Source organism: Wasmannia auropunctata, unplaced genomic scaffold, assembly GCF_000956235.1.
Source record: "Wasmannia auropunctata unplaced genomic scaffold, wasmannia.A_1.0 LD336099.1, whole genome shotgun sequence".
NCBI lineage: Eukaryota > Metazoa > Arthropoda > Insecta > Hymenoptera > Formicidae > Wasmannia > Wasmannia auropunctata.
In genome coordinates this window covers 1686137-1712396 of record NW_012026791.1, presented here as the reverse complement: position 1 = coordinate 1712396, position 26260 = coordinate 1686137, and the positions used below count along the sequence as shown (strand labels likewise).

Below are 26260 nucleotides of genomic sequence, written 5' to 3'. Positions count from 1 at the left end.
CAGGAGCCACGATGGTCGTGGTGGGGTCGTTGTCGCGTAGCCGGCATCAGGAGAGAAGCGAGGTGCGGAGTGTGTGAGTCGGTAGGCTTGGCCCTCGCGAGCGAGAGAGCGGAGTCGCGGCCTGTCAGAGTCCACAGTCCTAACTCGGCCTCAGGCTGCGATAGATCGTATCTTTCGCGGCATCGATCCCCGCCGCGGTGTACAGCAGTCATTCAATCCTCGCGATCAAGCGAGTCGCGCGCGATAGCAGTCGCCGGATCGCCGGAGCGTGCAGCGCGCGCGCACGCGGCGCAACCCTCTTCTTCATCGCCGGCCGAATCCCCCTCCGACCGATCGCGAGTGATCGAACGACCTTCGACCGGTATAGCGCGAAAAATCCCCGGCGGGCGACTCGACTGTTCCTTAGCTCCGCCGCGGAAATCGTATCTCCACGCTTTCCCGCCGATCGTCATCAAAGCAAGGAAACACGAACGCGAGGGCGAATTATCGCGATCGCGTTCGTAAAGGAACGGGATATTGGGATACTGTTACGAGAGGTAAGATTATCTTTTCTTCGCAGATTTCTTGAGAGAGAGAGAGAGAGAGAGAGAGAGAGAGAGAGAGNGAGAGAGAGAGAGAGAGAGAGAGAGAGAGAGAGACACGTGTAGGAAGCTGTGCGTGGGAGCATCGGCATAGAGAATGTGCAGATTACGGTTTTGCGTTCCGGGATAAATGAATTTATTATTTATTTATTTATTTTTACCATTTTACGTGAATTGAACGTGTGTGCGTAGATGCTCGTACGTGCGTATGCGTGTGCGTGCCCGAACCCCTTATGTGCAAACGAGTGACTGAATTACTTTTGTGACGCAAGATCGTACGTGACATATGCCATGGGAATTTGGGTGCTGCATAGAAATCGGCATATGTGTCGTTATTGCGAACTTATCATTATCGCACACGCGCATTTCGTGAAGCGTGACTTCTATTGAGGCACGGAAGAAGCTACGGTTCGACAAAAGTGGAGCGTATTTCTCTTTCGTTGAGAATTTTAAAATATAATTCCGGAGATATTAACATCGAACTTTGAAATATTTTAGCAAAATAATCTTCAGGAATGCGCAAATGACAGCAAATTATTTCTCTACTTATTTTTAGAATGAGTTTTGTGATAATATATTATTTTAAGCTTATATTTAGCAAACTAAAGTTGGCTGTTTAAATGTTGTTTAAATATTAAATTTAAGAAGGATGTTTAATCTAATTTAATAATTAACAGAAATTATCTACAATAAATTAATATAATTTAATAATAGGGATAGGAAACTAAAATTAAATACAAGCTATACGAAATTTATATTATATACTTAATACAATATACCGGTTTTTATTACTTAAAAGTATCACGAATTATAATGTACACATATTTGCTTACTTGAATGCAATTTAAATTAAGTGAGATTTATGAGATAACGTTACATAACCATTTTGTCCATGTTTATTCAACTTACGAAATGTCTTCGCGCTTCCGATGCGCAACCTCTTATTCTGCTTTCCGTGAACCTATATTTCCGGTCTTAGTGGTTGAAGCGCGTTTTTCTAAAATTAGAACGAAATGCTGAAAGTAAAATAACACAACCTCATGGCAGTCAGGGTCGTGCCGCGAATGGTGATTGTCTTTGTGCCCGGCCGTAATGGATCTTCATAAAATTTCTGGAATACTGTAATCATCTTCTGAAACTTTCCGCGAAACTTACTTCGGAACCCGATAATAAAGCTATTTTGCTACGAATAGCAGGACAAATTATTTTTGATAGATTTTTGTTCGCTTTAATTGTTGAAACTACCAAATAAGTTAATTGATAATTAATCATTCAAGGCAAAATCAATAAATGGCCGTTATTAAATTGGTTCAGCAAAAAACTTCCACCGTCATTATAATTATTTCAAAGATAATTATTTTAAATAATAAATAATTTGATAATTATTTAATAAGTTTTAAATTTGACAATTGTTGCGTAACAATTTATTTTATTAGAAACTATGTAATTTTATAATGATTCTTATAAAAGAAACACGGATTTTCGATTTTTATATAATAGTAGGAATTTTTATAAAGTTAAAAATTGTTATTAAATTGTGCTGTCTTACAAAATATATAAGATAAAAAATAAGGAAAATTAAACAAATTTCAGTATAGTATATCTTGATATAAATATGAAAATACTTTATCTGTTCAATATGTATTTATATTTGTATATCCGCCGGAATAGTTGAATATCCCGCGTGCATTAACCATATAATTTACATCGTACATATGCACTGATTTGATGGTCACGCTTGTCACAATTCATCACGTTCTTGCAGTTAGGCGCCAGGTATAACTTTTTGCTGATTAACAAATAAATGACTTTAGAAACCGCAACCTCTCAGCGTAGCACGTTCCAGAACTCATTTTTTTCTGTTTCTGCATCTGATTATAGTGTGCAGCACGTGACTTAGATAAGACACGAATTTAAATTTTTATCCTCTTATTGCTCGAATCAATATCGTATATTAGCGAGTGTAATTGCGAGGATAATTGATTAATTTCTAAAAATAGATAAATATTTAAATTTTATTGCATGAGTTTAGAGAACACACGACACTCTCTTTTTAAGATAGTTTTTGAATTAAATCTTTGCGTAAAAAGATTTTCCTTTTTCTAGAATTAAATGAAAAAAATAGCACATTTCTGCACTGAAAAAAGAATCTGGTTGCATTAAGAGGAAATCTGTTAGAGTCAACTAGTATGTCTGTTTGAAAATCGACGAATCAGAATTCTTGTACGATTCACCAGACGAATATGATTAATTTTTTCTTGTTAAATCTACCAGAATTTCTTGGCGATTCGAATTATTTTTCTTGTTAAATATATCAGAAATTTTTGTCGATCGAACAATTCTTTCATGTTAAATATATTAAAATTTCTTTTATTGTGTGACTGAATTTCTCATATTAATATACTTTAGCATATATTAATTTTCAGAAATATAAGATTCTGAATATAAGATTCAGAATTACTATCAAAATTTGATCTCACTTTAAGAGATCTTAAAGATCTCATGATGCTGCATCTTTTATACTATTCCGTAGTGATTCTTAAATACGAGAATTGAATTCGTCTCATGCCCATCTTGTGGCGATAGAGCTACTAATATAACCAGAAATTTTGTAGATCTAACTAGAAAATATTAATTAAATCCGTATAGTAAAGTCTATCAAAACGTTCTAGTAATACAATATCAAATCCTCTTATTATAATCCGAAATTCTGTTTGGTTTCACCAAAATTCATTCAGCCATATACATCTTGTTGGTACAAACAAACCATTTTTCTCAGTGTGGAAGTTGAGTTAAATGTGGTTTAAAGTTAAACGGAGACAGCGGTTATAAAGTTAAATGAGAAGTCGGCCGTAAATTCTCGCAGCAGTCGCACTGAAATGTTTCGCGTCGCGTTGCGGGGAAAGTCGCACGAAAATTCTCAGACGTTAATCGGGCAAATCTCCGCTTTCAAGTGACAGCCAATTTCCGTGGAAAACTCGGTCGTGTCTCTACGACATATCCGTACGCGTGCACGCAACATGCACGTATGCATGCGCCCGCGTACGAGGATCGCAGACCGCCGAGTGCGCTCGCTCGTCTCCTCGGATTAAGTACACGAGATTATACCTGCGTAGCCTAAGATATCTCCGTGGCCGTCTGTGACGATGTTCATTACGTAACGGCGTTAATCAGAGGTAGCGGCTGATCCTGAGCCCGAGCGGCACAAATCCGACGTGGACGTCGGCTCGTCGATGCTCGAGAAAATTAAAAGCCTGAAACTAAATCTCTAACGACCTTGTGGACGTAATACTCCGGCGACGCAGTGGCAAGTTTGAAGCTGTCCGGCCGATACGTCACGAGATTGATAATCGGCCGGCGTTGTACAATTCAATTGGCCGAGATCTTGGCGTGGAATCTTGCTTTGAATGCAAACCTCGATGTACGATACGAAAAAAAAAAATATCAAGTCGCTTCACAGCGACTTCGCATAATTTGCCGGATACATTATGAAAATAAGTCGCTCGAAAGCAAGGCAATTTCACTTTCAAAAACTAAAATCAACTCCGCTTTCTTGCGCGCGTCCGCGCGTTATTTCTTCCCTCTTGTTTTTCTCCGCTAATCCGAGATCTCTTGCGACACTTGCTAGCGGCGTCGCGAATCTGCCGGCATTGAAAATACGGGCAATCATGACATATTAAATTTTCCCCTCGGGTTGATCGCGATCGCGGACCACCGCACATGCATGCAAATGGCAAATAGAAAACACGCCGTCCGCCTGCGACGCCGTTCACCGTGTTTTAATCCGGAAAATCCATCCGTAATTTATCAACGACAAGTCCGCCCGGCCGACGTAATGAGCGTCAAACTCGGACGGTCGGAATTTAATTCGCCTTCGCATCTTCCGGTTTTCGTGATGATCGACGGTTACGTCGCTCAGATGTACAACGCTATTCTGAGCACGCAACGGGGCGCTCGTTATCCAAGCCAACTCGAGCGACGATCAGCCCCGAGGGGAGTAAACGACTAAGTCAATTCCGTGATTAATATCTGCAAATAACAGATAATCGTTGGCAAATATTTCCCAGTTCAAACTGTTAGCCACGAAAGCGTTTAGAGTGCTCAAAAGTTACACAAAAATCATCGAATGTGCACGCGCGAGCGTTCCTCTTATATACGCGAGGCTGAAAAATCGTTATATTGCAAAGACGAAGAAGAGGAACAACAAAACGGTAGATAGATTTTAAACGGAATCTCTCGATGAACTTTCATATTTGCCTCACGGGAACTCCCGGAATCTGGCGAGATCCGAGGTGTCTCTCCTTTTTTTTTTCTCAACGATAAGCCGAGATTTCCAAGGTTCCCTTCCAGCCGCCTACATCTGCGATGCACGCATCACGGGACCGTGTGTGTTCCTCGCTCTGAGAAACACGCTATTGTGACATATCGAAATATCGGGGAGAGGGACGCAGGTAGTCGTGTTTCTTCGTCGGTCGTCACGGATTACCTATACTCGCCCGACGGCGTCTACTCGTTGGCGGAGCAGGCCAAGGCGGCGGTCTTGCAGCCGCCGCCGTCGCCGCGGCCGCGCCGATGCAACATCGGTTGGCGCGTCTCTGTATCGTCACGATAACGAGTTCTCAGGTGTTTACGACCACGCGACGTCATCGAACCCACCTTTACCTTTCCGGCCGTGTACATTCATATGCATTCGTATATATGCATGCGCGGCGTGTTACGGTACGCCACGTTGTATCCTCACTTCGGCACTCCGCGCCTCGCAGCAACGTCGGGAATGGAGTAACCTCCAGCCGAGCCGTTTCCACTGAGTTTCCACGTATTGGCCGGTGTTCTAACCGCAGGTAACGATGCTCTACACGTGCACGCTACGTTCTGAAGATTCCCTCTCTACGCGTGTAATTTATGCAGAGACAATGATAATTCCGAGACAAAAATAGTTTACATACGAATAGTACCTGTAATGGCTATATTCTTTCTTTCTTTTTTAAACTGCTTTAAAAAAATAAGAGAAATAATTATTCAGATATGAAATAATAGTAGTAATGATTTTAGTAGCATTACGATATGAGATCGTTAATTATAGAAGAATTGTTTTAAACAATAACATTATAACTGATATTAATTATCCTCTCTTCCTTTCTTCTTTAAATTATTCCAAACTAAGGAACAATTGATTTGCCGCCTATTTTATTAGCCAAGTTTATTAGTCGCGATAAATAAATATAAAAAAATTTCATATTAACACAGACGGTGCTCGTAAAAACAAATAATTATACTTTCCGAGATCATGTATGATAATATAATGTCAGAACGATTTTATAAACGACGAACATTGTGAGACGCTTATACGACGCTTTGACTTCTAATGACACTTGATTTTATCTCTCCAAAAGAAAATACTCATGATTACGCGTTCGTTGGCGTAAAACGAATAGGTAATGACACTTTAACTTTTTGTTGGAATAACAATGTAGACCAGCGGCATAAAGATAGGAAGAACTACCAATGAATTTTCACACGTCATTAAAGCATTACAAAATCATTCTTGACTCATTTTTTACTACGATTCTTTGCCTAAAAATTAATTCTATACCATTCATACATAATTATGAAAATAGACTTCAATACACGTCTAATGTGTAGCCTATAATTTTTGCCAAGAATCTCTTATTTTTAGCATTCTATATCTTGGCAATTGATATATTTACTCCTATGACTAATCATAACTGGATTGCAATGAATGCGTTAATTTTGTAATAACAATTCGAAGCGACTAAACAGCCCAAAAACTTTCCGCCGAGAATCAACGATGTTGATCGTATTGTAAAAAAAACCGCGATAATGTATCGCGTCGCGTTCGCGATTTAAAAATCATGCGAGGCGCTTTACTGCTCCTCCCGATATCTTATGTACCCCTTATCGTGCGCTTATCGATACGCGATAACGCAAGCATGGAAAATCAAACAAATCGCACTTTATCTTTCAGGTCGACTGACAGTTTTTACGTGAATTTTGAACTTCTCCGGTGCGTCTCCCTAGATGTGATTTCGCGCTCCGTTCGCGAAATCTACATCTGCCAAAAGGTCGTCACGAGCGAGACGTAACAGACGAATATTTTGGTTCATTGCGCAATTTATTTACATATCGCAGAAAGGAAACGAGCACTATTCAAAGCCGCAGACAGGTTTCACGCATATTCATTAACGTACGAATAAATGTTTTATTGTTAATATTTAATACATCCTTTTAGATCTTTTTTTTATTATGATTGATAACATAATAATTATTTTTATTAAGTGTATCTACATATTAATGTAATCATTTGACTGTTTTAAGTAAATATTTTGAATAAATGAGAGTTGGAAAGCCGATTTTTTAAAATGAAAATATGCTAAAAGATTAATTTTAATATTTTAATTTTTGATATCAGATATATTGATAATTAATTTTTTAATTAAACTTGCGGTGAGATAAAGCCCATTTTATTCTAATTGGAAAACAAGTGTCTTTATCGTTTTGCATTCTTAAGATTTCATCTGTCAAGACGACTTAAATTTCAGAATTGCCTATCAATATCTTGACATTGAAGCAATCGTTTGGTCTTGACCTTTAATATCGAGTATTGAAGGATAGCTGCACAGATTGGGGTACCCTTTCTTTTTTATATTCTACTCTCTGCTATGAATGATAAGGAATTTTTTTCTGTCAGAACGTTTTCGTAATCTTATGAATTAGCACTTCTTAAATTACGCTAAGAAGTGCGTCTCATCAAATACTATGCTCGTTATTCGTCAGTGTCGCCGCGTTAATTCGTAAATCTTAAACTGTTGGCTTCGTGACGCATGCATCACGCATGTGAAGCCCTCATGAGGTCACGTGCCTTTCGAGAAAAGGACGGCAGGTGCAGAGGTCGATGGTGCGAGATGAGTACGGAGAAAGATGGGGAAGTTAGTTAGGTCGTGTGAGATCTTTCCTCGACCAGGCCTGAACGTGGCGAAGGTCGCTGTCATTAGCAATGCTGATGTTCCAGAGACGGCATAAGTGACTTGCAACCCCCGTATATTTATCGTATTTTTTTTATCATCTGTTTCTATTCTCTCATTCTTCTTATACTCCTTTTTTTTAAATATTCTTTTCTAATATCTTCTTCTCTTTTTTCCTGTAATATATTCTTCCTCAGAATTATCTATGACATATTTACAATATAATAGCTTGTTAAAAATTTTGTTGTCATTATTGATGTTATTATTGAAAACTATTATTGAAAATTAAAACAATCCAATTGAGAAACGATTTAACTCTGTTTTTAAAGATAAGATTATAACTTTAAAGGGGGGGAAAAACAAATTTTTATTTCAAATTTATTTGAAATTTAAAATAAACTTTACATTTTTTCTTTTTATATAATTTCTATATTTATTTCCCTGCTTTTAAAATTATTTTTTAATTTTTTGAATTTGATAAATTTTTAATAATACTATATACTATATTTTTAATAATACTAATATTTTTCTTAGAATGTAAAGCTATAGAAAATAAAAATAAGTATATTTGCTATATACTATATGCTATATAATATTTGCTATATAATGCTATATGCTATAACTATTTGCTATATAATATATATAAAACCTAGTTCTTCAAAAGGTAACTTTAATTAATGTTCTTATATAAATGACATTCTTCATTTTATCTTAAGACACTTCTATAAATCATATAAATTTTTGCAGCTCTTCTCTTGGAATCTTCTCAAGCTATTAATGTTTAATAGCCAGGTTATTTCATACTTGATTACTGCTCCGCAGTTTCCTGGGACGTTACTGCGGACTATTTTATTCGATTGAACTGATTCAGTGCTATACTAGTCACTTCTATTACCTCCGATAATGTCTTCTGCGGAGCATCTGATTCGTTCATGGCCGATTGCGAAAACATATAAACGTGCCTACTGATCTGTCTGTTTCTCTTTCCTTTTTTGTCTCTTTTGACTCTTCATATATCATTTGTCCAATGTATAGGATATACAATGTATAGGATGTGTGGATAATGTACAGGATACCGGGAACATCCTATAAAATTTTTTCAACTCTTCCAGCTGTCATTTCTTTCCGTTGCTCTCTATATCTCACGTAGAGAGCGGCGTATAGACCCTTTTTATATATGCATTTATTAATAGTTCGCTTGCGGTCTGGAGAGACCGAGGTGGACGATGAAAATGATCGCTATCGCCCAAGGCCCTTTAAGTTACACGAACGAAATTCTGACATATCATCGCAATATACTACGTTACGTAACACAACACATTCGACTAACGCAAACGAAATATCTTGAATCTCCTGGCGAATCGAAAGTCGTCGACTTTTAATTGCCTATCCTTACATAGATATGTAGTGGCCGAAATAAATGTGACTATTTCGCAAACGAAATGGAAAGTGTTTAAGAAGAAATAAAATGAGGACAAGGAGAAAAGTCTGCAACATTTTTTTCTGAAGAGATATTAAAAATTATATAATTTTTAGAAATTTAAAATTAATCAAATAAATCGTGTAAATTTGACAATAGTTAGTGGCATTAAATGAGATTAAATATGCATTATATTTTTTATAAAATGTAAATGGTATTAAACTAATTAATAGCAAATTATACAATGAAAGTAAAACATTATTTATATGAACATGTGAGTCTGCTCGATTTAGAAGATATAATTAACACCTATACCGAAATAGATTTATAATCAATTATATGATTTGCGAATTGTTATTCCGATTATCAAATTGTTAAGTAAGCTAGATACAAACGGAGAAATATTTAAGGCAGTTTTAAATCAAATAGATACGTAGCCAAATATTTGCCACTTGATAATGTCATACATCGGTATTTTACATCAGCTCATGAATAATACTGTGACGTCTGATTATTAGTCGCAGAACATTACACGCGGGCATGTGACTAATACCTTATTAGAAGCGAATGAAAAAATAGATACAGATTATTAATGTAAATAAAGCAGTATAATCCACGTGTCTATCGATTTAAAAAGTAATCCTTATCTCATTTCTGCTTCTGATTTCTTATCTTGAAATTTCTTATATAACGATAATGATTTATTAAGAATTATTACATAGCAATTTTGTGAGGTGTACATTTAATTTAAAAATTCCTAAATCATAATTATTATTGTAGACATATATAAAATATGTTCTATGCATTATGCTTATCACATCGATTATACAATTAGCGAATTTATTATAAGGTGTGAATGATAGAGATAAATAGACATCTATACATATAGAATGTACAATTTTAAAAATTATTTAATTTTTATATATATTTACGGAAACATGACGTAAAATATATCGTAACGTACATAGGAAATAAAAATGTACACGTATGATTGCGTTTTCACGTCTCGTCGTCATTATCTATTTGAGAACGTATTTATTTAGAGATAACTCTTTTATCAAGGTACCATGCATTAGTCAATATACTGATAAAAATGTACGTTTTATGAACTTAAAAAATTAACTTTTTTCTTTTTTAAATACATGTTACAAGACTTACAAGTGAATTAATAAAATTGGGTTAATAAGAAAATTAAGTAAATCATGATTTTACGATATTCACAATGCAATGGCAAAATTTGAATTAATGAATTTAAACGAAGGTAATTTAATTAATTGACGACAATTGATAGCAAAGTTTAAAAAAAAATAAGTAAAAATTCTGTTTTACTGAAAAATCTAAAAAGTATCGTGAAAAAAGCTTATAAATATTATATTTTCGCGAAATTTTGTTTTTTAATAAAATTTTTCTTAAAAATTATTTATAAAATAGATAATATTATAATATTATAATTTAAAAAACAAAACAATATCTAAGCGAAAAAATGTGATGCATTTTGAATTTTATATACATATTTTAGATACAATTGCAAAGAAGTTTAAAATAAAGTAACTTTGAATTTTTAATTTTCTCAATTGCCCGTCGATAGTTACAAACAATAATTAAAGAATTACCTTCTTTTTGTACGAGTTGCGGATAAAAAAAGAGATACTTCACGATCGCGCGATATGAAACTGCAAACGTTACATCATCATTGCCAACAAAGTGCGAAATGTGATTGTTTCCGGGGTTTATGACTGACCTTTGCGACCAGTTGAGTATAACTGAAAATTGTCAGCCAGTGCATTAATCACACTAGTATTTAAAGTCAAATTTTTATGCCAATTGGACAGCTTGCGCTGGTTTGGTTGTTAGATTAAACGTAGTGGTGACATATAATAGAAGTCTTCTCAGCCTGGCTTTACGATCTTCCATCTTTGAAGAAATTTGATAATTATAGATACAATAAATTTGAAAAGAACGACAGGCAATAAAGAAGAAGAATATAAACGCAAAACTAGTAACTAATACTTTGCCCATAAAAGTGTTCGTACTTGAAATTTATTACACGTTTCTTTTTTAATTTGGAATTACATACATATGTATGTGTACAATAAAAAACATGGTTCTACTTAATAAATTTTTACAAGATATTTATTTGCATGCTTTATATAGTAATTTCATTCTTCTTTACTTTTATATTTATTTAAATATCATTTTCTTCTTCTTGAAAAATTCTATTGATGATGGATAAAACTAGGTTTTTTTAAATCGCGACAAGTCTGTTTTCTTAAGAGTTACGCATAATGACAGGGTGAAGGCCAACCAGATCTTTATATGCTAATACATGATGATCTCGATATCCTCCAGTAAGGCATTCTGCGAAGGTTAATGCATGAGATTATTATTCTCTTGGTGTCAGAGTACATATATTGTACGTATTTTTAAAATTAATATCTTTTAGTTTTTCTTCCTCTAATTTAAATATTAAACAGATAAGATTTATAAAATCGATCAATCAAATCTGAAACATTGCAGACAAGCCGAATAAGGTGGACTGTTGGTTGATTCGAAAAATAAACAGGTTAAAGTGTCATATTACAAAAGCTGAGCATAAGAGTAATGATTAATAGTGTACGATAGAAATCAGTAGGAGATTTCATAAGGGAAATGAAGTGATGTAAAAATTTTTTATCGACTTTGTTCTTTTGGAAAGAACAAAGTTCTTGCTTAAAATTTAATGTCTGATATATTTTGAGTGCTCGATTGAATTCCCTTACGGGATGTGGGAAAATGGGGAAATTTTGTCGGAAATTGAACAATTAGCAAAACTCGCGTTGTGACCTCGGCATTTGACAGGACAACACCTTTATTAGGAGACTGTCAACTATAAGAGGTGCGTTCGACGACTGGTACGACGACTCGTTAGAAAACACGTTAGAAAATGTCGTTTCGTCTGAATTGGCTTTTGAGCGACGCCTGCATGCGACGATCGCGCCTGCCGTCTCGCGCCGCAAAATGTATGTCAGCATGGCGATATTGTTCCTAATTGCTTCCATTGGCAGGCAATGGATATATTATTTCAGGCACGGCGACCGCCACATGTGGTCCTCGCACGGTCTTGAATCACTCCCGTCCTCGCTCCGTTAACACGATAAGAACGGTTGCTAGCTGTCGATATATAATCTATGAAAAATTACGGAAGGCGTAGCAATCTGATAACCGTTTCATTGGAACGATAATCGCCGTGGAAAGTAGAACAGTTCGTGCCTCAAATATAAAGGGATTTTTAATTTTTATATCACTTCAGAGAACGAAAGAAATACTTTTTTTAAGTTATTGGAAGAACAACAATCTCCGTTTCTACGAATATTATTTCTCCTTATTTATCTCTTTTCGAGGCGGGGAGGAGCAAAGCGAGGGATCTCAGATAACGCGGAATAAATAGAAATGTCAATATGTAAGAGTGTACTTGCTTCATGAGATCAATAAATTCAAGTCCTGTTCCAACATCCAGTTCTATCAATGATGGCCATTGCCCCGTCGTCGTCATCTGAATTCTGTCGTCCTTTTGCAATCGTTTCCTGAAGTTTACGCGAACTGACAGCAATCATGGCTCCTCGTAGCATCTATCGGCGCTATGCACGCGAATCGATCGATCGGCACTAATTGAGCCGGTCATAGAGCGGGTCTTAGAGGGACTTTATTAGCAACGCAAATCTTGTTATTTGCGATTACTCGGGTTGATTGACCTATCCTACTCTGACGCATGCCTCCAGCGTGATCTCTAGGCGCGTATGCGGCTTGCTAATCGTTTCGCACGAATGCCCGATATGCCGATGTATACCATTTACGCGAGAAAGACCGGGCTCGCGTCCGGTGTGGTCTCCATCACTGTTGTTACTTTGATTTATTACCCGTTTTTCTACTTTACGATCTTCATTAAGATCTTGCGACATTTTGTGAGGAAAGTCTTATTGTAAAAAAAAAATCGGAGAGAGGGGAAATTACGTGCATTGCATGTCACAAATTACATTTTGTGCTATAATAACCTATAATTTATGAGATGACTTTCCATCGCAATTTAGACTTTTCATTTTATTTATAATGGCAAGGAGAAATATCGAAGAAATGAGATATACGGGGAGTAGTGTCAGCCACAAAAAAAGCAATCCCGGAAGAGACGTAATACATTTCCGAACACGTAACACATTTTAGATATCTGCCGATCGATAACAACGACGTTGCAAAATATATACGTACACGTGCTCCGAAACCAATTAATGTTTCATTTATCGCCGCTCGCGTTATCACCGTCTTGTCCGACGGCTTACAATGTAACGCCGGTCGTGCGTGACTTTAAGGTTCTTTTGCGGAATTCGTCACGGTATTTCCAATTTCTTCGAAACCGAGGCTTCGGGCCTTTCCCTGTCCACATATCGCGCGCATTAAGGCACGAACGGTTTGCGCTGATCGACGGTTCTCTCCGCGGGTTAACTTCGTTTATTATCGATGTAAATAAATTTCCAACAGCGAGATTCGGTCGGTTTATTGATCAACAAAGTTGCAAATTCGATCCGGTGGAGAAATTCTTGGCAAGGATTGTCGAGGGTCAGTCTAAATGTAGTTTAAGACAGTCAACAAGGTTGAGAAGTGCTCAGAGCGTAAACGTATCACGTATCTTCAATACACTGTTTCTTGTCTAAAGTAATGTTTGCATTCTCATTGTTTCCTCCAAACGTGCTCTACTTTTAGATTATCTAATAGATTACCTCACTCTCACACACATACATTCTCTCTCTCTCTCTCTCCATACAAGCTCCTCCGTAAGATTTTCTTCCTCAACAGTGTTTAAGCAATCAACCGTTAGAAAAAAATTACAAATTTGTCAAGTAATCTGTAATCCGCAATCTAAAGATAAATAATGAAGATTGTATCGCTATTTCCCTAACTAGAATATCTTTTCGATAAAATCTTATATTGATCGACGGAATTATGTGCCATCAACTTTACGATCAAAGTTCAATTTATAATCGATCGATGACGTTGGTTACTTACGCACATCTGCCGTGGATGATAACAGAATGATTTCGTAAATTAAACTGCAGACGGAGGAATGTACAGATTGAAAAAAAAAAAAGAAATGGAAGTTGTGGAAAAGTCATCAATAAAATCGCGCTTGCATTCTGATAGATTGATACTTGTTATTTCCCTACGTGTTCGTGTAATGATTTATCGATTGCGCCTCTTCCCTTCGGAAACTAAATTAAACGCAGGTAATTGATTAATTCGCCGGGGAACAAAACGCTTTGATCGGTCAGAATGGAGTGCCGTTGTACCGTTCCGAACGATACGCGGTTTTATTACAGCAAAAAGTTCGTTAACAGCAACAGTACGATATTAGCCCGTTAATAGTCCATTCATGCCTCCGAGTGAGATTAATCACATTTTTATGCATGACGCAAGGATGAGAGGGAAATGCCCGGCGTTTTTTCATAATTATATACACTCGTTAGGTCCGCTTTAAAATAAGCTAATTTTTGAGTGGCGAATCCATCGACGAATTAATGAATAAATTAATAATCGATAAGCTCAACGATAAATTTCACGGGAAACGCGAGAACATCGACAAGAGCATAATCGAATACCGATGTCCTCGCGTCACAGCTGTGCTTTCGCACGAAACGAGTTAATGAGGCTAAATTAGAATAAATAAGGATCGCGTGATCAGGGCCAACAGACGGACGTATTAAAATACGAATCGCTGGTGTGAAGCAAGCGATGTTTCCGCACACCCGCTTTTAACTTCCTCCCGTCGTACGGAGAGGTGTACGACCTGCCGGGATGGCTCCTCGAATCGCCGGGCTCCCCCCGGTGAACTGGACCACGAGGTACGTGTCGGTACCGTTAAGAAACGGAGTCGGCAAAAAGCGAACCGTAACCAAACCAGGCGTGTACGTGCTCGGTGCACCACTCGTTACGAATTTTCTGCTGAATTCGCGCAAGAGTGCGCGCGGCCGCGCGCAAAGTACTTGCGTATGCAAAACGTCCTTCGAATCTGGAAAGTCGACTTTTCTTTGTCAAACATTTTGGAGAAAGTTCTCAGTACTCGACTGCAGCCTTAAAATAATTAAATATTTAAGTAAGTAAATAATTAAATTTTTTTCTGCAAACACAAATCTCATTTTGATTCAAATGACCAACTGGAAGATTCGATTACGTATATCTTTGATTGAGATTCTTTTTTCAGAATGTATTATTCTAGTTAAAAGAAGAATCTCTCGGTCGTTTCACTTCAGTTATTCATAATTCAGCGTGATGCGTTATTATCTGCGCACGGATTGTCAATTAAAACGAAGAAATTACCCATATCTGGCGTCGACGATAAGCTCCATTAATGTACGTAATGTCACGACGTCGTGCGACGTAATCGACGTTGCCTCTTTGAACTCGAGAAACGGCGTGCCGAATCTAGCACACGCGAGACGTTTTGCAACGGCGCGATTACGAAACCGAGAAAGATGCGGACCATAAAAGAAAAGATCCGGTGATGGAGGTGAAGGGGAAATAGACGCGTGTCGTAATAATAATAATAATAATTACGACCGCCGTGTAATAACGTCGCGACGAACACCCGGGGCCGGAAAGTCAAGGACTAGAAATCTCGTGTCGGTACGCATAAGTGAGTCAGCGGCGTAGACGGGGAGACAGGATGGGAAAAATCCGCGAGACGAATCTTGCGCAACGTTGGCGAGGAGAGGAAAGGGGGAGGGCAAAGAGAGAAACGAGAACGAAAGTGTAGCCGTCGCGTAGAAAATCCTGGGCGATTTAACGCCCCGGCGAGCAAATCGACTCGGGAGCGGATTATCGCGGTGGGTAGGTATATAGGTGGGTAGGTAGATACACGCTACTGGCCGGGAATGCGAACACGTGAAATTCCTGCGCGAAATGATACTGCTGTTACACCGCGAGAATCCGTCGCAAACAACTTTCCACGGCTCACGCACGCTCGCGGACATTCACGCGCGCGATAAAAGCGATTACGCGCGCCACTCGAGAGACGAATGCTGCGTAAAGTGGCGGTGTGGAAGAAATGAAGAAGCGATGCTTGAAGCACACGCATTAGGGAAGGTCCTGATTGATCGTCGCGAATTAATTTGTCGTTTGTTTATGCCAATCGTCGTAATTTATTTTCCATTAAATATTTGTTTGATGATCGAACGATCATTGATCTCATCGATACATCAGTGTCCAGTTGCTGAATAGCGTTCAATCAAGGAATATACTTAACGTGGGAATTTATCCGTTCTGTTTCGTGTGTGTGTTGCAGATGCCATCGAGATCACGGTGTTGCCGAAACCACGTCTGAGCAAACGAATCGTAAGTACCGATTAAGATTCTATATATCGATCGCGTGACACGTGGGGAGGAGGATAAACGTAATTTCTCATGATCGTAATAATAACATTTTATCACGATTATTGGTGATTAATATCCGATTAATGTGATGATGATTTATCGGAATTAACCGGTAAAATAAAATTCTGTTGTTGCATGAGAGATAAGTTGATAATACATCCTTTTACTGACCGACTTTCTGCAATTAGCTACCATGTTTGTATTTGCAATTAGCATCGTTATTGATTTCGCAAAACGTAAACGAGTTGACGTAACTTTAAACGGCATCTCTTGCCAATGAAAGGACGTAACTCTTTGTCATCGTTATTTTCGATTATACAAACGTGCGAGTCTCGCCTTCTTTTCAGCGAGCCAGGCTTGTTGAGCTTGAAAAAAAGCTTTCGCGCGTCACTGCCCGTGCCGTGGCACATCCCTACACCATATCACTTTCATGCGAAAGCCCCGTTCGTAGAATTACAGGAAGTACCTCTTCGCAAGCCTCACACACGCACGCATACACACATATTGATTACACAAAGTGTGGACGCGCATCTCCGAAGCGCGGGGTAGCGGATCGTTCCCCGAGATCTCGGACCCATTGGCCATGACCTGCCTCCACCCACGCGATTACGTGAAGCGTGTTTTACATTGCACCATGCATTAAATTTGGAGGGCATTACGTCCGTTCAAAGATTAAACCGGAAAATGCAGATCACTCATCCTTTGTTTTGGTAAAATGACGGAACAGTTTGATTTTTTTATTATTTTGTTAAAGATTCGTTTTACGTACAAAAAGCATAATGCCTTGCAAATCTTTAACATAAAAGATAGTGAAATTGCGTGAAATTTTGCACATTATTATTAATTACATATTGCGAAATTCCTAGAAATTTTCTCGAGATCGTAATGCATTGAATGTATGAAAAATATAACGTCTTTTTATTGTATTATTGGTTACTGTTCATCTGTTAGCCGATTATCACGTAATATAATATTTACGCAATATGTATTCCCGGGTAATACTAATTTAATTTGCCTTACTAATTTTTCTTTCATTAATAATGCGGTTGATCGTTAATCGTGAGAGGTGAGAGCGCGCGCAATTTCGATCCGGGCGCAGCCCGGCCGGTTACGCAACGGCGAGAAATCGGTATCGGCTTATCGGTATCTTTAACAAGCACAATGGAATCCATTATTTGCTTTATCTCGCTGATAGCGAGGGACATTTATTTCAATCCCGCGGCCCCGGAGTTATTAACGCGTAAGAAATGCACCCATCGTCGAATCGCGCATGCAGCCGGCCAATTAACGTGATTACGATCGGTCATGCGAGTTCAATGCACGTTCGTTACGGTGATCGCGGCGCGCGAACCATCGCCTTTCTTTCCTTCTTTTACTCGCTGTTTATAGATGGAAATGACGTCACCGTTATGCCGATACCGCGGACAGTATGCAAAATAATGCAAATGACATGCCGAAACTGCTTGCCCTGCGTCGCTCTATGTATAGAACGCCCGTTGTGTCGGTGGTGTAGCGGTCCGAAGAGGTATTTGAGATGGCGAAAAAGAGGCTTGTCCAACCGATAAATTTTCCTCATTCAACCCGACGATCCTCGCTTTAAGCGGTTAGTTAGATAGAAACGGCTCTCATAGAACGGCTATCTTAGTATGCGCGGAACTTTGACATTCGCATTTCTTTTTAACCTGCATTTAATTATTGCACATATTGATATAAGGGGAATATCTTTCGTTAAACTGTAGTCAATAATTGGAAAACGCTCGTAAATAAACGTATTTTACGCTCTCTTGAATTTCGGAATGTATGGCTCAACAAATAAAACAAATAGTATTCCTTACTTGGAAAGGTAAATGAAATTTTTACAGTACAATGATTGACGACACGATGACAAATTCATATTTATGTACAACTGATCTCTGCGTGCAGTGCGTGCCGAACGAGATGTGCGAGTTGCTATAGCGGCTAACAGAAATATTAAGCCCCTAATGATCGTCATACCTTTTCATGAGTTAACTCTTACTTTATCGTACAAACAGTACCGCCTCCTTATCTGCAGTCCTACATTGACGATTGCCGAGGCAATGATAATATTCCGATAAGGTTTGCCTGGATGGCCGGCGTTTATTAGCGTTTCGCCATCGATTTTCAGGCCTGGCCGGCATAATTGAGTATCAAATGTATCACGCGCGAGGCTCGGATCGACTTGGATGTTTTGCAGGTGCTACAACGGTGGTAATTACCGTCAGGCTGGGCGTGTGCGTACTAATTACAGGCATTAGATAATCATTTCTGTGTTAAGCCAGCCGGGACGTTTTACTTTCATTACTTTCCTTCACGGTCTGCTTGAATAGACCGTGAAAATTACGATCTTTCGCGTATGTGATTACGGATATTAAAGTATAACGTAATGGCCATAATAAGTAATAGGTTTCGCTCGCTATTACGAAATGTTATACCGGAAAGTGGCGAGCGATGAATAACGCTTCGTTTTAGTCGGCACACTTTGTATCATACTTTCCGACAAATGCTTATCTTTGATAGCTTACAGATATCGTAGTGCGCGTACATCCAATTTAGCTCTTAAAAGTCCACTGCTCTACCTGCCGCCGTTGACTTTCTTTCGGTGATCTGTCATTTCGCAACGTTCACTTCGACGGTGCACAGAGTTAACATTCGAAAATACTAATAATCATCGTTACGAACGCCCCACGTGACACGTTCTTACTCGTCCTTGACACGGCTGAGCTGCGTAATCCGTTCATCTTCGAGATGCGAATCTCATTGCTATTCTCATTATAAATATTCATCGCGTAACATAAAACTGATCACGAACGATAAACACATGCGTGTCACATTGTCGACGAGCGATATTCACATGCGCCTTTTTTGTTGTAGATAAATCAGATTGAAAGATGCAGGCAGCGCCGCCTTTGCTGTCGTTCCTCCTGATCCTTCTGTATCACTCGGGATGGACTCACGGGCTCTGCAAGCTGGAAAATCGCACCGCGGCGTGGTGCGACCAGCTGAAGGACCTCGAGCAGATCGAGACGCACGGTCTGGAGTCCTTGAGTGCTCCGGCCGCACAAGACGTCTTAGTTCTGGGCCTCTTCGATAATCTGACTAGCCTTAGGCATCTCGACCTGTCTGACGGCGATCTGAAGAAGATCGAACCAGGGAGTTTTCGAACTCTAAATAACTTGAAAAGTCTCAATCTCGGCGACAATCGCATTGAGTATCTGGAACTAGGTTCCCTGGAGGGCTTGACCCATCTCCGAAGCTTGAATCTGCGGAGGAATGTCATCCAGCAACTGCCACCCGCGCTGGCGCGCCTGAAGAATCTTAAGCATCTAGACATTCACGGTAATCCGCTCGAGTGCAACTGCGCCACCCTCAAAGTCCGCGATCTTATCGCGCAGAGGGGCGTGATGATATCGAAGAAGGTCGTGTGCGCGGGTCCCGGCAACATGAAGGGCACGTCGCTGATGAAGCCGACCGCGGCGATTATCTGCAGCTTCGAGCAGCAGGATCGGGAAATGCAGAACGATCAAGCGCAGGGATCTGGGGATTCGGATCTGGGATCTGGAGATTTGGACGGGTTCAGTGAAGAGGAGGAAGAGGAAGAGGTCAATAATAGCACGTCGGAAAAGCCGAAGGAACCAGAAATCGAGACACCTCTTCCGAATATAGATTCTACGACAGAATCCTCCATTTCGAAGGTGGCGATCACTACCAGCGCAACGACGAATTCCTTGCAACATAGCGCTGAGGACGGGGAAATTTTCTTCGAAAACGAAGACAAGAAGGATCAAACATCCACGACCGAGATGTCGCAGAAGAAGGACATTAAGGACGCCTTGTTTTATCCAACCCAGGGTTCCGGCGATGGGGACGAAGGCTCCGGCGAAGGGTCTGGTGCCACCGGAACGCATTACGATGAAGAAGAGACTGGGAAGACAGATAGCGATGATTCCAATGAGCAGTCGTCACTTTTCACGGTAACTAATGTGTTGAGTAATGTGTGGAATATTCTTGATGGCTTTACGGGAACTTCCGCGACTACGTCGAAGCCTAAAGACCTAGATCTTGAGGAGGAGCAATTTATAAACGTGTCGTCGACTAAACTGGCCACTGAGGAGCCGCTCGTACCCAAGGTCCATTCGGTCGAGTCCGAAATTGATAAAATCACCACCGAGATTTCCACGGACACCATATCGCCTAATCCTAAAGCCAGCGACGTATTAGTGATGACATCTAACACGAGCGACGATTCTAAATCTGGTAATATCATGGACAGAGGTAACAACGAACAAGCAGTATCTTCACCTAAGCAATCCAAGAAGGGCATGGGCTCGTACGTCGTTCTAGCCGTTCTGCTCGCCATAGTGGCGGCGCTGATCGGTTTCGCCGCGTACAGAGGCGAGATATGTAGGAAGAGGAAACCGCCCGATGTAGAGACCGGCACTGAGTTGAAGGAGATACAGAAGTCTCTTCTGGAGCACGGTGAAAATTCGACTCAACCGAAGAAGGACGCCTCGCCCTACGTAACGGAACTCGAGAGCGATCCTCTCGTGAAGGCCAGACCTACTGGCGACGACGCGAAGATTGACGAGATTCACGATGATGACTATCAAGCGCAAGAAGCGCCGCGACTCAATGGCACTGTCGATCATTCGGAACCCGTGAAGCCGCCCAGGAAGCAACTTTCGCAGGACGAAAATGCAATTTCGCAAGACGGCGAGGCGAGAGAGGAGAGACCTCGCGTGGACGTGAATTCCCTGAAGAAAAACTTCCTGGAAGATAGAAACCCGCAGCCCTCCACTTCAACGATACCGACGACCAATGGACCGACGCCACATCTTTCGGAGACAACTAATGGACCACCGCTCAGCCCCGGGGCTCAAAGAGTGAAGATCACTCTGCAGGAGATTCCCGACAGTGTGCCAAAGACGCCTATACTCATCACGCGAACAATGGCTGGTGAGAATCTAGTCAAGACGCCATGAAGCAGTGTCCCGGGAAGAGAATCTACACGAGATAGCGAACATTGTATCGACCGACCGACGTGTTACGTCTGTCGAATGTAGGAGATCGAGAGACAAATAATATGTGCGGGAATGAAAAGTTTTTTTTTTTTTACGAATGCGACGTGTCCCTGATGTGATTTATAATAACGCTGTTGTTCCTATAGGATTGCACGCAAATTGACTCCTCGCGATGGATTTTCGTGATAAGGAAAGATTACCGAGTCAAAGACCATACACGACAGTGGCTAAGGGACTATTGTTTTCGGCAGGAAGCTGAAAGTGTGCGAAAGGTGGCCGAGGGACAGTTGTAACCTCGGGCCGTTTTGTTGAACAATCGGACACACGACACGCTATATGTATATATTTGCTGAAACCGTATGCTGTGCGGACTGTCCTTCGGATATCGCGTATTCTTTTTTATTTCGGCGATCATTCATTCTGTTTGATTATGTCTTATAAGGATACACCTCATAAAGGTGTAAATTCTAATTTTTACGAAACTTTGCATACATATAAATGAAGTAAATAGATGAATATATAGAAATTATCAATTGCTGCTAAAAACGATTTCAAGAAGTAAAGAGTAAATAAAGATTTACATTCTCTAATCTTGAATCCATTGTCGAAATCTTGCGATTTTTATCGCTTACAAATCACGAGCTCTCCTTTTATCAACACATTTACCTTGTCTTCTTAATTTAATTGAACAAAAATGCATTTCGGACATCCTGTATTTACGCCATACGCATAGGAATCCGCGGATGGAGTTATGTTCAAAGTTAACACTATAGTACACTAGTCAGTCTTCCTAACGGGAAGTCTCGCGTGTCCCGCGAGCGAGCCAGAGCGAGGACATCGGGAGTCCCGCGGTATTCGCATTCTCGCGCGAGATCGCATCGCGAGGATCCTTCGATTACTCGAGGATCGACGAAATGTTCGCCGCACGTCAGGCGTCGATGAGCATTCCAGTTATGCCATATTTTTCTACACATCGAAGATTAATACACACACCGCGACGGCCTCACGCCGTCCTTCGATCGGATATATCACAGATTGTTTGCCAACGCGTACCTCGTAGTTTTTAGCGCGGCGTTTTAAGTGTGACACCGCGGTTTGGACGCGGAGGAATTTGTAATTCAATGAGAGATAGAGTTTGCCAATTATGAATAATGACCTTTGGGACAGCTTTTGTAGTAGACGGAGCTGCGAGCGATGAATGATTTTGACAATACCGCTAATATATCATAGAACCCATTATTCACGTCAGAGAAAATATATACGTAATATTCTGTTATCATATTATTCCCTCCTGTATAGCGGAACACGACCCCCTCTCGCGACCTTCAGTGGCGCACATTTCAGAAAGGTGACATGACTCGCGATATTTTCATGTGCATTAACGTATTTATTCGTTGCGCACGGCGCAAACTGAGAGGCGGACAGATTTCGTGTATGCGTGCGACGGCACTCCGTCGCGTGATTATCAGTTAAATGCGACGCTTCACGTATTGTAGCTGTGCGCAGCGTGACGGAGCGCCGCGAACGGGTTATCATATTATTCATATTATTATACCTTTACGTACGATTCTTTAAGTCAAAATGTGTCGAATGTGCTGTCACGGCGTATATGATTTAATTTTAAGATAGCGCGGATCCTCCCCGTTAGAGATCGAAACTTGTCCCAACGATAACGCATCGTCGGATTTAATTTAGCTTAGATAAAGTAAGGAACTCAGTGAAGATAGTAAGTCTTTATTTATATATGTTCAGCCTTTGATCAATAAAAGAGAGTGTTATTTTGTTGATATCATCATTTACTTTAACCGTGTGTCACGGACAATCTTTGTTCGCGTACTCTCGAACACGTCACCAATATCACGTGTGATTTCTTTTACTTGTTACATAATTACCCCGACGACATCCTGCTCCTAAAAGAAGCGAGGCAAGTCGCGTCGCGACTACCGATATTCGCAAAAGAAAAAAATAAGTAATGAAGAAATACAAATAAATATTTTTTGTATTAATATCCTATACATGTATGTATATAAATATAACTCTAATATCTCTTTCTAAATTTAAATCGTGTGAACTTAAATGAAAATTTACAAGTCTTAAACATTTTTTATATCTTTTTCTTAATAAGCAACCATTGCCACACAGGTAGCCGATAAAATCGTAAGTGAAACGCCCATTATGCTGTAGTGCAATGAATTATACTAGGGTATTATTCAATTCCACTAGATATATAACGATCTAATTATTTATAATCTACTGCACGTATTGCCGTTCACCGCCCCTTTTATTGTCGCAAATGATACATTAACATGATACACAATTAGTTCATAACTATAATCTTGAAGTATCTTAATTCTTTTTAGATTGACAAGAAATTACCGTAATTCGAGATCGGCGCGCCTGCGCTGCATTCGAACCGGTAATCTCGGCGTTATTACGAGCTAGAATCTCGACGGAGGAGACAGTGTTCCAAGAAGACGCTCGTACTTTTGCTCTTCTTCAGAGTAAACCTTTTACTATTGGCTCGCCGGTTCATTTGTCATTTCCTTGATTACTAATCTTCCTTGGGCAATATATGTGTATTTAACACGGGGGAAAAAAACCGGTTTGACAAGATAAAACCGTCGTAATATTATCGCGCCGAAGTGTGTTATCATGGATCCGTACCCACCCTGTTGATTAAACGCCGATCGTACCATTCCAAGACGACTTTCTGGGAAATAAGTTTTGAAATTAGAGAGCCACGTTTTGCGCGGAGTGGGCGACATAACATTAATTACGCATTAAGAAAATTAAAAATCTACATTCCTCCTCTCATTTCCTACATTTTTATTAAATTTTTATTAAAGTACTAAAAAAAAATATTTATCATACGCTTTGGAATAAATTCACGAATGAAACGAATAGTTTACTCCCGTTCCACGAATGATTCCCTACAACCGCCCTTGGGCTCTCGTTTGAGTTCCTTGATGACAATGGATCGGTTCGAACTTATTGCTTGAACGTCGGAATCTTCGTCATCGGTCACATGTTCGTTTCTGAACACTTGTCTTCTTTTTCTTCTCCTCGAGGTGGGAGTTTGCGGCCTCGGTCTGTCTTTGCTACTGCTCGATTCGATAACCTCATCCACGACGCTGTGCCTCCTGGATCTGCGCGCCGAAGAAGTCCTAGGATTCCTGGGATTCGTATTATGCTGTTGATCCGTGTCGCATATGTTGCCGCTGGAATTATTCCGCTCTCTTCTGATTCGTTCCTGCCGGCGTTCCTCCCGTCTCAGCAGATCGTCCTCGCTCTGCGTCCGTTTACGAGGTCTCCTCGTTCTTCTCTTCTTTGTCCGTAGATTATCCATGGAATTTATGGAGCGCAAAGTGCCGTTTTCGATGGAGATCTCGTTTAATGCATCCATGGAGTGAGCTAGTCTCGGCATCTGGACCGCTTCCTCGTAGCTAGGTGGACCGACTAGTTCTAGAGGATTAATTCTGATCTCCTCTGTCTCCAGTTCCTCTACCTCTTCTTCTAAACGCTGGTTCCTGGAAATACGGTCAAATAGAGCCTTTCATTTCATCGTGCTATTCTTGTTAGAAACGTATTATTGATAGTGCAATTTAGAGGTTGAGATAGAAAATTAAAAAATTTTTACGGTACATATTTATTCTATAAAATTTCAAAAACTAATAATTGTAAAATTCTTGCAATATATTCTTGTAGCTAGAAACGGTGTATTATTGATAGTGCAATTTAGAATTTGAGACAGATATAATTGAAAAAAATTTTTACGCTACACATTTATTCTATAAAATTTCAAAAACTGATAATTGTAAAATTCTTGCAATATACATTTATTTAGAAAATTTTGTTAAGTAGCAAAAATACTTAAAAAATACTTCTATTAAATATTAAAAATATGATTACATGTCGGTAACGCGCTCTTTGATATCACTTAATTTAAGAGATGATTAATATACCAACTTGTGAACTTGTGATATAAATTTACAGTTCTAGGCAGATATCTGTCTTATCAGTTGCAGGTAGATGTTCATGTTCCTTATAGCTTACATCTTAAACATTAATTTTATTCACGTTAAAAATATAAACGCAACACGAATATTAAATTACTCAAACATTAATCCCGCTTATTGTCATAAAGATCATCGTGCGTCTTCACTGACGCAGCACGTACGCGTATCGATTTTACTCAAGCGACGCACAGTATCTTACCTCCTTTGCAAAAGTCGTAATCTTTCTCTTTCTTCTGCTAATTCCCTTTGCCTCTGCTCGAGGACTCTTCTCTTTATCTTTAAAGTGTGCTTAATTGATATCACACTGCCACACAGAACGACTAAGATGAGTAAGCTGATCATAACCATTCCCCAAGTTCTGTCCTTGCTGTAATAAATATCAGTGTTCCACGCGTCGAAACATGCGGCTTCCCACGAGTAGCCGGAAACGTTCGCCGGACTCTGGCAAATCAGAGTCGATCCCACAATTTTGGGGGAAGGAACCGTTAAGTACTCAAAGGTGACGTAGAGTTGTGCACAGTCGCACCTCCATGGATTATCTTCTAAATGGATTACGGCTAAATCTGGATTGTTTCGAAATATGTCAGGATCCATTGCCTCCGTCAAGCGATTTCCTACGAAGTAATTAATTAATTACATAAAACGCAAGAGATTCTATCGAGGTCAGAAAATAAAATAAAAAGAAATTAATTTTAAAGTTACAATTAAAATAATTCTCGTATCAATTCGTGTTGTCAGTATTTCAATGGTCAATTATTTTTAATTTAAAAAACTCTGAAAATTCAATACTTTAATATCTTGTATCACTAAAGATCGGAAGAGC

General features: G+C 39.5%; 2 protein-coding genes across 6 annotated transcripts in view; one reads left to right on the top strand and one right to left on the bottom strand.

Annotated features, from left to right (window-relative positions):
• Nucleotides 1-63: 63 nt before the first annotated feature.
• On the top strand, nt 64-23208 carry LOC105462458. 4 transcript variants are annotated; one of them, XM_011709077.1, is made up of 3 exons: nt 64-536; nt 16294-16343; nt 19275-23208. In XM_011709077.1, exon 3 carries the CDS (start codon nt 19292-19294, stop codon nt 21380-21382), a length of 2091 nt encoding a protein of 696 aa, XP_011707379.1. In that variant the 5' UTR covers nt 64-536; nt 16294-16343; nt 19275-19291; the 3' UTR covers nt 21383-23208. The 4 variants fall into 4 exon arrangements, with proteins under 4 accessions (XP_011707379.1, XP_011707380.1, XP_011707382.1 ...); XM_011709078.1 differs by lacking the exon at nt 64-536 and adding an exon at nt 5263-5422; XM_011709080.1 differs by lacking the exon at nt 64-536 and adding an exon at nt 6654-6786.
• Nucleotides 23209-23683: 475 nt separating this feature from the next.
• Nucleotides 23684-26260, bottom strand: part of LOC105462457 (carboxypeptidase N subunit 2) — a 5155-nt gene continuing 2578 nt past the window's right edge. For both annotated transcript variants that reach the window (XM_011709075.1, XM_011709076.1), the window contains 2 exons: nt 25637-26051; nt 23684-24948 (listed from right to left, as the gene is read on the bottom strand). In XM_011709075.1, the coding sequence (XP_011707377.1) occupies nt 24327-24948; nt 25637-26051 (1037 nt within the window). In that variant the 3' untranslated portion in view covers nt 23684-24326. The remainder of the gene's footprint in view (nt 24949-25636; nt 26052-26260) is intronic.